At 57.3% G+C, this 13269-nt stretch overlaps 1 protein-coding gene across 3 annotated transcripts; it reads left to right on the top strand.

The window, feature by feature from the left end:
• The first annotated feature begins 385 nt into the window (after nt 1–385).
• On the top strand, nt 386–5435 carry IBA57 (iron-sulfur cluster assembly factor IBA57). 3 transcript variants are annotated; one of them, XM_055333769.1, is made up of 3 exons: nt 386–734; nt 3703–4043; nt 4295–5435. In XM_055333769.1, the coding sequence occupies exons 1-3, from the start codon at nt 394–396 to the stop codon at nt 4684–4686; spliced, it is 1074 nt and encodes a 357-aa protein (XP_055189744.1). In that variant the 5' UTR covers nt 386–393; the 3' UTR covers nt 4687–5435. The 3 variants fall into 3 exon arrangements, with proteins under 3 accessions (XP_055189744.1, XP_055189746.1, XP_055189745.1); XM_055333771.1 differs by lacking the exon at nt 386–734 and adding an exon at nt 830–996; XM_055333770.1 differs by lacking the exon at nt 386–734 and adding an exon at nt 1004–2203.
• The last annotated feature ends 7834 nt before the right edge of the window (nt 5436–13269 follow it).

Below are 13269 nucleotides of genomic sequence, written 5' to 3' on the forward strand. Positions count from 1 at the left end.
GCCGGTGGCGGGGGCACGTAAATGAGCTGGACGGCGCCTTAGCGAGGTGGCGGAGCTCTCCCTGCCGCAGGAAAGCCAGCGGGACGACAGGGACCGGCCAGGAGCCAGGACCACGCGCGGGAGGCTGACGGACAACGCGAGGCCCCGCCCCTCCCGGAGGCCCCGCCCACCGCGCAAACCCCGCCCCGCCCTCTGCGTCCCCTCCCCACAATCCCGCCCCACAGCTCTGGCCCCACCCCCCTCCGCGCCAAAGCCCCGCCCGCCGGAAGCTCGGTCCTGCTCCGCGAGCCCCGCCCCCCGTGTACTCCCGCCCGCCGCCAGAGAGCGCTGTGGCGCCCGCCCGCGCGCGCGGTAGCGGGGCCGCCCCTTCACGCCGCCCCACTCCTCCCCAAGATGGCGGCCGCGGCGCTGCTGCGGGGCGCGGTTCCGGGGCGCGGCGGCCCGGCCTGGTGCTGGCGGCTGCGCGCGGCTCCAAAGCGCCGCCTGGCTCAGAGCGCGGGCTGTCAGGGCGACGACCCTGTGGGTGGTGCGGCCTGGGCCTGCTTCCCGCTGGCCGAGCGCGCTCTGCTGCGCGTGCGCGGGCCGGACTCCGCGCCCTTCCTCCTGGGGCTGCTGACCAATGAACTGCCGTTTCCGGGTCCTGCGGCCGGCGAGGCCCCGCCCCTGGTGCGAGCAGGCTACGCCCACTTCCTCACCGCGCAGGGCCGCACGCTCTACGACGTCCTCCTGTACGGGTGAGCGCGGGCCGCAGAGCTGGGGCGGGCCGGGGGCGCGCGGAGGGCCGGGGGCGCGCGGAGGGCCCTGGGGGAGGACGCTTGGTGGTGGGAGGGGCACCCGGGCGGAGCACCCCACCCGGCGGCGCCCAGCTGGTCTCCGAGGTCAGCACCTTGCGAGTGGCTGTTTCTGCTCAGCCGCGTGTGGGGTCTGCAGTGCCGCAGGGGGTCGCCCCACAGTCGGCTCCCTTCGGGGAGGTGAGGAGCCATACACCCATATGAGGTATGTATAGGTCCCAATACCTGCGGTGGGGTCTGGCTCCTCCTGTGGGTCCAGTCCTGCCCACTTGCCTGGCCCAGGTGCGCAACTGGGGAGAGGGCCACCTCCCTGGGAGCCCAGCGCCCCCTGCCTGCTGCTCTCTGGAGTTTCTGGTGTCCGTACCTCGTTCCTTCCTCAGGCTCCCCGTTCGGTGTTCCTAGGGGCGGCACCTGGTCGCAGGGGTGGCTTCGCTGCTTTGCTCTTATAGTGGCCTTGACTGTTTGGAGCAGCTTCTGGCTCCAGTAGAATTGAGGGGAAGGATTGGAGAGCTCCTGTTTGCATGTAGCCGCCCTCAGGTCAGCGTCCCCACCAGAAGGAGGGTGCATGGGTTCCAGCTGATGGACCCGCACTGGTGCTGCATCACCCAGAGCCCCCTCACCCTCCCCCCCATCCATGGGGTTCACTCCTGGTGCTGTGCCTGCCGTGGGCATGGAGTAGGATGTGTGCCCAGGACCGCAGGGTCACACAACGATGGTTTCATGGCCCCAAAGCTCTGCAGTCCTCCCCAAGTCCTCCCCCGCTGCCCCCAGAGGGGACCTGTCTCCTGTGTCCACAGCCCCGCCTTCTCCAGGACGCCCCACACTTGAAATCACAGAGTGCGTGCCTGCTGGGATGGGTGGCTTTCACCCAGTAACCCACCCCTCAGGTTCCCCCACGGCTCCTTGTGGTTTAGAAGCCCGTTTGTTCTCAGCACTGAGTCCTGTCCATTGTGTGGACGGCCCAAGGTGTCTGTAGGCATTCACAATTCCCGGTTGTGGTAAAGCTGCTGTAAACCACCGAGTCGGGATTTGGGGATCTGCTTTGGGGCAGTGCCTAGAAGCTCCACGGCTGGGTTGTAGCGGAAGAGCATTTGGTTTTGCCAGAAGCCGCCGACTGTACTGTCCTGCAAACCAGCTTCTTTGCCTTCTGCTGTCTTCCCTGGGAGCTGTCTCTTAAAGTCTCTGGCCTGCTTTTAATCTGGTTGTTTGTTTCTTATTGAGTTTCCAGGGCTCTTCTGTATTTTGAACAACAGACGTTTGTCGGATGTGACACTTGCTGGCTCATCCTTTCAGGCCAGGCTGTGTGCTGTCTCATTCCAACTATGCATGTGACCCCTACGTGGCCCTGATGATGCGGGACCCTCCCCGAGGGCTGTGGGCCCTCCCCGGGTACAGACCATGTAGGAGATGCTGTAGGTTCTGCCCCTGGCTATGCTGGCCTTGCTAGGTGCTCTCCCCATTGAGGACAGGGACCCTCATCTGCTCCCCTGTTTCCAGCAGGGGGTGCCCCCTGGCATATATGCATATAACCAGCATCTCGGCAGCACTCCTGCCCTGGCCTTCGGGGGGTGGCTCTTGGGAGCTTGCAGGCCACTGTGTCCTCAGCCCCCCTTGTGCACCCAGTAGGTGCACCCCTAGGTGACTTGGAGCATGCCAGCTAGCCTCTGTCCTTGTCCGGTCCTGGCCCCCCGCCGCATCCTCAAGGGACCGTGTATGTGTGAAGATCCTGGACCAGGGTAGAGTGGAGTCTTGTGTTTATGGCAGGGCACATGCCAGCATACTGGGCGCTGTGCAGGGCGCTGATCCCCTACAGACACCCTGAGCTCCACCTTCCTAGGCAGCTGCTTTTTTATCTCTTAACTTTTTTTTTTTTTTTTTTTAATAATTGTAGACACAGGAAACAGAAAAAGGAGCAGGGAGGCTCCAAGCACCCTTCCCCTAGTTCCACACACAGTCTTGCCTCCTGTGGTCTGGGGTAACACTCAGGGGTGGGACATGAGCCACATATGTGTGAATGTGTGTCTGGGTGCGCAGGTGTCTGTGACGGGGTTAGGACAGCTGTCCCGTCAGCCCTGTGCGCACATCCGCCCTTCTCAGCCCCTGCTCCTTCCTGGCTGTTCCTTTCTACCCTGAGTAATGGGTCGTCTTAGGAGGTCAGACAAAGGGAGTTGTTTGGCTTGGGCTCACGTACCTTGACGTTTTTTTAGCTCTGTCCACCTGTATTGGTTGGGACCCATGACTGCTGTTTGTGGGATGAGTGTGAACACAACACAATGTATACTTAGGGTGAGGCAAGCAAACCCCTGCAGCTCTTTTCTTTGAGAGTGACTGGTTTTTCCAGGGCAGCACTTAACCCTGTTTTGTCTGGGGGCACCAGCTGGTGGGGCCTGGGGGGAAGGACCAGGGACACCTGGTGGTGGGGCATGGGGGGAGGGGAGGGGAGCAGCACCTGGTGGGGTCTGGGGGAGGGGCCGGGGGGCGCCTGCTGGTGGGGACTAGGGGAAGGGCCAGGGGCAGCACCTGGTGACCTTCTCAGACATAAACCTGGCTGGTCTTACCAGTTCCCTGCCTTGGTTTCCCCTCAGCTGTGGGTCCGTGTTCAATCCACTTCTGTAGCCAGGATCCCACCTCTGTACTGTGTGGGCCCTGGACGTCCCGCTAAGGACCCTGCACTAGCCGTGGTCTGTGCTCCTCTGTCTGTGAAGACTGCGCAGTGCCATGGCCCCGGGCCTGCCCCGCGTGGTCTACTCCCTGGGCCCGCACTAGCTCTGCCAGCCCTATGGATGGGGAGGGCCGCCTCGGTGGACGTGAGGTCTCACACGGCGTGTGGGGCTCAGGGTGGCACACAGCGGTACAGACGGGTGGTCCATGGCTGGGCACTGACCTCAGGAGCTCCTGCCTCTGCCTGCAGTCTCCCCGAGCTGGACGAGGCACCCGCCTTCCTTCTGGAGTGTGACAGTGCAGTGCTGGGCGCGCTGCAGGGGCACCTGGCTCTGTACAAGATCCGACGGAAGGTCAAGGTGGAGCCGCACCCGGAGCTGCGTGTGTGGGCTATACTGCCCAGTTCCCCTGAGGAGGCTGGTGGGGCTGTGCCGCTGTGGGAGCAGACCAACGGGGCCACCATCCTCACCCGCGACCCTCGGACCGCCCGCATGGGCTGGCGGCTTCTCACCCAGGATGAGGGCCTGGCCCTGGTACCCAGGGGCCAGCTGGGAGACCTCCGGGACTATCACCGGCACCGGTACCGGCAAGGTCTGGGTGTGGGATGGGGCATGGTCGGGTGGGGGTGGGGTGGAGTGGTGGCCCTGTGCTGGGCCTGTGCCCTGGGGGGCCTGGGCGGGGGCTCAGGTGTTCAGTGCTAGCTCTCCACAACCCCACCTGTGCTGGAGGCTGGTGTGTGGGCAGCGGGCTCTGCAGGGTGTGGGGCATGGGAGGGGTGCCCCCCACTCCCTGGCTGAAGGACCCCTCAGGCCTCAGGGAGCCACTTCCCTCCTACTCCGCAGGTGTTCCCGAGGGGATCCGTGACCTGCCCCCAGGAGTAGCCCTGCCCCTGGAGTCCAACCTGGCTTTCATGAATGGCGTCAGCTTCACGAAGGGCTGCTACATCGGCCAGGAGCTGACAGCCCGCACCCACCACATGGGCGTCATCCGCAAGCGCCTCTTCCCGGTACAGCTCTCAGGCCCTCTCCCTGCCAGTGGCATCACGCCTGGCACCACGGTGCTCATGGAGTCGGGGCAGGTGGCTGGCAAGTACCGGGCAGGCCAGGGAGACGTGGGCCTGGCCTTGCTACGGTCAGAGAAAATCAGAGGTCCTCTCCACATCAGGACCTCTGAGAGCAGCCAGGTGGCCGTAACTGTGTCTGTGCCGGACTGGTGGCCCATGGCCACCAAGTAGCCCCGGATGCCCGCCACTCTCAGAGATTCTGGAGCTGCCAAGGGAGCTGTGGAGGGCCCTGTCTGCTGGCCACGCTCTGCAGGCTGACCCTCACTGCCCACAGCGGTCCCCTGCTCTGGAGGCCCCCAGGTGTAGTGGGCCTCCCAGGGCCGCCGGTGTTGCGGGTGTGCAGGTGCGGTCCAGGCATGGCCTGCCCACCGTGCTTCTCGTGGTGGGTTGGAGGCCCTGCATGGGCCGTTGTGTGGGGGCTTCCCTGTGGCTGGGAGTGGCAGAAGCCCACCCTGGCCTGGGGGTGAGGAGGAGCCTGCTGCACATCTGTTTCTGGGCTGAGCTGAGCTGTAGCCTCTGCTGTGTGATGTTGGACAAGATACCAGCTTTGAGGGTTTGCAGGTCATTCCAGCATCGACGCAGGACAAGGGCAGTCCAGCCTCGCCCTGGGGCTGCCTGCATCCTTCTGCATCTGGGGCTGGCCAATAGAACAGGCGGGCTCTGGGCACTGCCTTCCCTCATGCCAGCCCTCCACATCTGCCCTGGAGCTGCCCTGGGCCTGGACAGCAGGGCCCAGGATGGAGCTTCTGCTTGGTTTACTTGCTGCTGGTTTGAGATGTGGCCAAGGTTTCTCAGTTGGGGGTGACTTTCCTCCCCGCTTGAGACCACTGACTTCCGTTGTCCTCTGCAATGTGAACCTCTAGTGCTGGGGTGTCCTCTTGGATGTTACAGGGTGGCTATTAAAATGTGACCCACAAGTAGCCTGTGTGGAATTCTGGTTTCCTTTTGGGTAGAAGGTGGTGGGACTTGGTTTTGTGTAGACCAGACACCCTGAGAACTCAGCAGATGAAATCTCCCAGCAGAGCCCTGGGAAGAGGCCTCTGAGGATGGGAGGGCTGGGGAGCTGGGAGCCTGGAGCAGATGGCAGAAGGCGGGCAGACTGGTGTTCGCCACTGGGGGTCCGAGGGCATCAGGCAGTGCGTGATACTGACACCTGCTTCTGTGCTCACAAATGCCAATTTCTGAGAACGGGTGTGTGTGTTCAGCCCCTTGCTGTGTCTCACAGCTGCTTGTGTGTGCGTGCGAAGCTCAGAGTTCTGAGAAGTAAGCTGTCATATGCCCCACCCCTGTGCCCTGAGAGGGTCCGGGTAGTGGCCGGTGGAGGCCTCTGGCCCTCCCAAGGCCCCTGGTCCCCACTGTGAAGCTTGTTTAGACGTGTTTCCCTCAACATTTCTTTTTATTTATTTTTTGTTTATTATTATTATTATTTTTAATAAATTTAGTTTTTATTGGTGTTCAATTTGCCAACATATAGAATAACACCCAGTGCTCATCCTGTCAAGTAACATTGCTTTTTTTTTTTTTGTAACATTGCTTTTTAAAGGCTTATTTATTTTAGAGACTGAGAAATTATTTATTTATTTTAGAGAGGGTGAGCTTGGAGGAGGGGAGGGGCAGAGGGAGAGAGACCATCTGAAGCTGACTTCACACTTGGCTCAGAGCCTGACGTGGGACTTAGTCTCAGGACCCCCAGATCATGACCTGAGCTGAAAGCCAGAGTCAGTCCCTTAACCAGCTGAGCCACCTGAGTGCCCTGACTTCCCTCTACATTTTGTTGTGTACACGTAACCCAGGGGGCATGAGAGTTGGCAGTGAGCACCTGTGCACCTGCCTGACTGCAGGCAGTTGGCTGCTGGGTCCCCGGCCAGCACCCCCATCTTCTGGGCCCCTCAGCCTTTTTCATTTTTCGTTGCCTGTCCAAGCAGGTGGCAGACCTCAGCCCCCTCATGCCTAATGTCTTCATCAACATCAACCTCTTTCTTCCCCTCAGGGGTAAAATTGGCCTATGGTGAAATGCATAGATGCTGCTATTTCATGGGTTCTGAGAAGTGTTTACAGCTGTGCACCCCAGAGCCTGGAACTTCCCACCACCGGGCAGCTCCTGTCCACCCCGTTCCAGACAGTGTCTACACCCCACCTCCCACAGCTGAGGCTGCTCTAGAGCTTTGCGGGGAGGGCAGTGCTCCTGTCGGGCAGCTGGACCACAGTTAGTGTCGCTGTGTCCTGTTACGGGGAAAGCAGCCCTGAGCGGACAGATGGACTGATGGACCCTGGCTGGACTGTTGTAAATACTCATGACCCCATAGCCTGCCCAGGAAACTGGCCCGTCTCCAGCCCCAGCCCCGGCAGCCACACCATAACCCCCATCACCAATGATGGAGGCCCCCAACTGCCTGTGAATCTGCAGACATGGGCTTGGGTGGCTGACTCCCTTGCCATGTCCGAGCTCTGAGCAGGTGGCCTCTGCCTGTTCTGGCGGGCGTCTCCGCGGATGCCCACAATGGGAGCGAGCCCTTTGTAGACATAAGCCTCACCTGGTCAGATCACCGCCCGAGGTCAGACCCACAGGGCTGCGTGGGGAGCCGCCCATGCTCTCTGCGTGACCACTCCGTGTGGTGTGCCCGTGGACAGCGTGGCCTTGCTGACCTGTGGCAGCCCTTGTAACTTCCACTTGGAGATCTGGTGTTTAGATTTCAGACATCCAGCCGATGCCTGGCTGTGTGTGAGCGATGGTGGGGAACCCCAGCCACCCCAACGTCCCTGTCTCCATTTCTTCCTGGGGTGTTGATCCAGTGTGGTCATATTTGTGAGTAATTTCTGAAGAAATTGTGTTTTGTGGAGAGCTCTCCAAGGGGAGTTGGTCGGGGAAAGTTGGCCACAGGGATTATTCTGGAATAATATTCCAGGGAATTCCACAGGGAATATTCTGAATATTCTGGAGTCTGCCATGTCGTGTCCTGCTCTACCTTTCATTCACTCATCTGTTCCCTCAGTAGGTGAGTGCCCACCAGCCATGAGGTAACTACAAAGTAGGCTGGATTTTCATGTGATGAAGCTGGAATGGGGCAGGCTGTGTGCAGGGTCCAGGCACAGTGGGGTGGGGGAGTAGCGGGACGATAGGCAGTGTGTGGAGTCGGGGTGTAGCAGGGCCTGGACGCACACACAGGGTCGGGGTGGAGGGGCAGGTGTGCTGGGCATCCCCGGAGAGAGAGTACATCTTGGGGAGAGCCTTGCAGAATGCTACACCTGGACTGTCTTTCCAACTGCATAGGGCAGTGTGGTTGCAGGCGGGGCTGGAGGGGGGGCCGGAGGCGGGGCTTGGAGGGACCTGGAGGGTGGGGCTGGGAGGGCGGGGCTTGGAGGGGGCCGGGAGGGGGCCGGGAGGGGCGGGGGTCCAGGAGGCGGGGCGCTGGAGGAGGCCTGGCTGGGCGGAGCTCAGGTGGGGTCAGGGAGGTGGGCTGTTGTGCACCGGAGGAGCTGGGGGAAATGTGGCGGTCCTGGCAGGATCCCCAGGCTGGGGGTGGGGAGGGTGTTGACGGGTGAGGAGCCAGGGGTGGCCCACCTCCTTATAGGAGGCATCAGGGAGGCTTTGCAGGGCTGCCTGCTGGGTGGCCGGTGGCCTGGAGGACAGGAGCAGAGGGTATGGTGGACCCATGGGAGGGACCGGGCTCTGGCGGACACTGGGCCCAGGGCTCACCGCTGGGGCCCCCTGCCTGGACCTGCCTGGGATCCCCACCACCCTGTGTTCTGGCCCCCCCCGCCCCCTGCCGGTCCCCAGCAGTAGCTGCAACATCGCACAGGACCCAGTGTCCTGGTGAGCACCCCCTCCTCTTGTTCCTGTGCCTGTACGGTCCTGCTGGGGTTGTCACCCGGGGGCAGTGTCTCCAGGACAGTTGGGTCACAGGATGCCCCCCCCCAGCCTCTATAGCCCCTCCATGTCCACCACCATCTGCCCTCTTTCTACATTCTGTCTTGTCAGCGGCGCTTTGGGAGAGGACCCACCCAGACATCTCCCCTGGGCCACTCAGCACAGCTCTCCAGGACTGTGCTAGGTCCCCATGGTGGCTGCATGGAGCTCATTTCTGCCTGCTTGTTGGCTCCGTGGGGCCATCCATCGGGGTCTGTTCAGCCACCCCCTGGGCCAGGACACTTGAGTCGACTGCAGAAACGGCGGCTGTGAATGTTCATGCACAGGTTTCACGTGTACACATGCCCAGAGGAGGTGAGGCCGGCCTGGGCCATTGATGTGTTAACTTGACAAGGTCTGCAGACTTTTCCGGAGCACCTGCTGTGTCATGCGCTCCTATCGGAAACATGCCAGAGATCCAGTTTCCTGTTTTGGGGTGCCAGAGGATTTGGTTTTACCTGTTGTGAGAGGCATCTTGTGGTGGATTTGACATGAATTTCCCTGATGGCCTGTCTGCCCTCGTGCTGCAATGCCTTCTCAGGACTTTTGCCAGGTTCCTAGTGGGATCTTGTGTTTCATTTTTACTGGGGAGTCTGGGTTTCTGTCCCAGTCCTTCCTCAGATGCTGAGGATTCTCCTGACCTGGGGCAGCCCACCTGTAAGGGTGCGTGCATTCTGTACTAGAGTGTCCTGTTGTGTTGATTCCCACAAAGCGCACTTTGCTTCCTGCCAAGCTCCGGCCTCAACATTTCTGTCGGAAATAGGTGGCTTCACCTGATGTATGTCTTGTTTGAAGACCGCTTATGTGTAGGTACTGCTGATGCATTCACACTGGACCCACAGGCCCCAGCGAGACTCAAGGCCCAACTGCAGCACCTCCTGCACGCTCATGCTCCCTGTGAGGCACAGTGTAGCCCCCTTGCACTCTGGAGCACCAGACAGCCCCCCAGGTCCCTGCTTGTACACAGAGACATCTCCAGCAGAAATCCCCAAGTGCAGATCACGGTCCTGAACCAACCGTGGAAGGGACCCTATGGAGGGTGCATGTTGTAGCATCGTGTCACTGTTCTGCATGTGTCTGCAGGGGTGTAGCATGTCTCCAGAACTGCTGTGGGCGCATAGGCACGCTTCACACATGGGCGGATTTGCCAAGCCAGAAACCATGAGTGCCAAGGGTCGACCGTGGCTTGCACATTTCCAGCCCTGTGGGTGGCTGGATGTGCCATCTGTCACCTGGGCTTGTGTAGAGCAGAAGGTCTAAATTTTGACGGGCTCCAAAACAATGGTCTTTCCTTTTTCCTTTTTGTGTTTTTGTTTCTGTGTCTCTGTTGAAGACACATGTTGGTTTGTGGTCTTCTTTTCTTGTAATGTCTTTGGTGTTAGTGTCCGGGTGTTGTTGGCCTTGCTCATGGAGAAGGGAGGTGTTCCCCATGTGCTATCTTCCCACAGAGACTAGAGGGGGCTGTTAGGTTCCTTCCTGGAATGTTTGGTGGAATCCACTCGGATCCCAGCTGGCCCTGGTGCTTTCTGTTTTGGAAGGTTATTTATTATTGCCTTGGTTTCTTTGGTAGGTTGAGCCCTATTGGTACTGCCTGCCTCTCCTTCCCTGAGTGTTGTTGGCAGATGGCACCTTGTGTGTCCTCCAGGCTATCAGCTTTGGGGCACAGAGTGGCTCATCGTATTCCCTTATTACCCTGTTAATTTCTCTAGGATTCGTAGGGATGTCCCTTCTGTCATTTTTTCCCACCTCTTTTTTATTTGTTTATTTGTTTATATAATGAATTTTTTGTTGAGGTGTAGCTGACACACAGCATCATGGCAGCTTCAGGTGTGTGAGCTTGTGACTTAGCTTCTCTGTACTTCATGGTGACTTACCACAAGTGTAGCTGCCATCTGTCACCGCAGATGCTGTCATAATAGTATGGACCGTGTCCCCCTGCTGTGCCTTTCCTCCCCGTGACTTAGTCGTTCTATCATAGGGAGTTGGGACCTCCCCACCCCCCCAGCAGCCTTCAGTGTATTCTCTGTATTTACACGTCTGCTTCTGGGTTTTGTTTGGATGTTTTTATCTTTGTCAAGTGAGTGAAACCACAAGGTATTTATCTTTTTCCAACTGACTCACTTCACTTAGCACCATACACTCTGGGTCCGGCCTGGTGGCCTCAGATGGCAGGATCTCCTCTTCGGTGGCGAGTATCCCCCTGGTATCTATCTCTGGATAGAGCCTCAGGTCCTGCCGGGTCTCGTCTGCTGTGAACAGTGCTGCACAAAACACAGGGGTGCATTTATCTTTGCAAATCCGTTGGGTAGATGCCCAGTGGCGGGGTATTGATACCCATGCTCCCTTTTATGCATTGTGATGGGTGCCCTGTGCAGGCGCTCTTTGCTGGGGTCCTAGACTCGGAAGGTTTTCTTCCGTGTTTTCTCTGAGAGCTGCATGGTGTCTGTTCTGTGTCTGAGCCCCTGATTTGCACGAGTCTTGCAAACATCTGGGGTGAGATTTGGGTGGATGTGTGGGTCCTCAGCACCCTCTCTTGAAAAGGCCCCTCTTGGGATCCCTGGGTGGCGCAGCGGTTTGGCGCTTGCCTTTGGCCCAGGGCGCGATCCTGGAGACCCGGGATCGAATCCCACGTCGGGCTCCTGGTGCATGGAGCCTGCTTCTCCCTCTGCCTATGTCTCTGCCTCTCTCTCTCTCACTGTGTGACTATCATAAAAAATTTAAAAAAAAATTTTTTTTAAATAAAAAAAAAAAAAAAGGCCCCTCTTCCTTTGGTGTGCCAGAGGCCAGCTGGGTATGTGTGTGTGGGTCTGTGTGTGGGTACCCTGTTCTGTCCCGCTCATCCGTCCACGCCTTCTCTTGGGCATGATGGGCTCTTCCACCTAATTCTTTTTCAAGGCTCTTCAGGCCTTGGATGGCCTGCACCTTCACATATAAATTTCAGAGGAAGTGTGTGTCTACCAGAAGCCTTACATTTTTTTCTCTTTCTTTTTTTCATTTCTCAAGAGCATGATGGTTTATTGTGTAAACAAGGATTATAAATTTCTCTACCTACACTGACAGGCAAATTCTCTTTTAAGTCAGTTGTACTTTCAACTTTAGAATTGAGGATATGAGTGTGAGCTTGTCTCGTAATTCTTTTTTTTTTTAAGATTTTATTTATTTATTCATGAGAGACACGGAGAGATAGAGAGGCAGAGACACAGGCAGAGGGAGAAGCAGGCTCCATGCCGAGAGCCCGACGTGGGACTCGATCCCCAGACTCCAGCATCACACCCCGGGCCAAAGGCAGGCACCAAACCGCTGCGCCACCCAGGGATCCCCTGTCTACATAATTCTGCAAACACATAGAGAGACTTCTTTTTTAAACAAATTTTTTTAATTAATTTATTTTTTAAAGATTTTATTTCTTCTGAGAGAGAGAGAGAGAGAGAGAGAGAGAGAGAGAGGGAGAGAGGCAGGGACACCGGCAAAGGGAGAAGCAGGCTCCATGCAGGTAGCCCAATGTGGGACTTGATCCCAGGACCCTGGGATCACGACCTGAGCTGAAGGCAGATGCTCAACCACTGAGCCCCCTAGGCGTCCCTGGAGAGATTTCTAAATGCAGACCTCATGCTGGTGCTGGAAATCTAGTGGTGAACAGAATTGACACCATTAGCTGTTCTTGGTACATGTCACTTATTTTATTTTATTTTATTTTATTTTATTTTATTTTATTTTATTTTATTATTTTATTTATTTATTCATGAGAGACACAGAGAGGGAGAGAGGCAGAGACACAGGCAGAGGGAGAAGCAGGCTCCATGCAGGGAGAGAACACAGCCAGAAGATGATGAGGGGTGTGAGTTGGGTCAGTACGGGCAGGTGTGTGTCCTGAAGGGAAGGACACAGGCGGGTAAGGGCAATGCAGCTGCAGCACGCAGCCCACGGTGAACCTTGGTCAGGCTTCCTAGAGGCAGAGAACATGGATGGAAACTCAGAGCTCAAGCTGTCCATGGACACCCAGCCCTTCTAGGGAGAAGAGAGTCTGATCCCAATGCTGAAGTCTGTGAATGAGACGTGATACCATACAGGGGGGGAGGGGAGAGAGACACATGGAGACAGAGACAGAAGGAGGGAGGGAGGAAGGAAGCTTATTTAAGTTCTTTGGGTTTTTTTTAGATTCCACATCTGAGTAAAATCCTGTAATCAAGAAATAAATGTCTGTCTGTGACTCATGTCACTCTGTATAATGCCTGGGAGGTTTGTTCACGTTGCAGATGGCAAGGTTCTGTTCTTTATATAGCTGAATACTATTCCCTTGTACATATACCATATGTTTATCCATTCCCTGATCGGTGTCAGGGCTTCTGTAGATACTGCTGCTCTGAACATGGGGGTGCAGAGGTCTTCTCAGTTTAGTGCTTTCATTTTCTTCAGATAGATACTCAGAAGTGGAGTTGTTGCATCCTATGGCATTTCTGTTTTTCACTGAGAAGGCTCCACACTGTTTCTCACAGTGGCTGCACCAGCTTACATTGCCCCCAACAGAGCATGAGGGCTCCCCTTTCCCTGCATCCTCTCCGATACCTGTTGTTTCTCATCTTTCTGATCCTAGGCATTCTGACAGGTGTGAGGTGGTACCTCACAGTAGTTCTGACTTGTATTTCCCTGAGGCTGAGTGATGTGGAGTATCAGTTACTGTCTGCATGTCTTCTTTGGAAAAATGTCCATTCAGATCCTCTCTCCCTCTGCCCCTCCCTAACCCTGCCCATGCACTCTCTCCCTGCCAAAATATAAAAAATAAAACCTAAAGGAAATATCATGACCAGTTGTTGGAGTTTACTGGTTTTTGTAGGCATGAATTGAAA

The sequence above is a fragment of the Nyctereutes procyonoides genome, unplaced genomic scaffold, assembly GCF_905146905.1.
Source record: "Nyctereutes procyonoides isolate TBG_1078 unplaced genomic scaffold, NYPRO_anot_genome, whole genome shotgun sequence".
NCBI classification, from domain to species: Eukaryota; Metazoa; Chordata; class Mammalia; order Carnivora; family Canidae; genus Nyctereutes; species Nyctereutes procyonoides.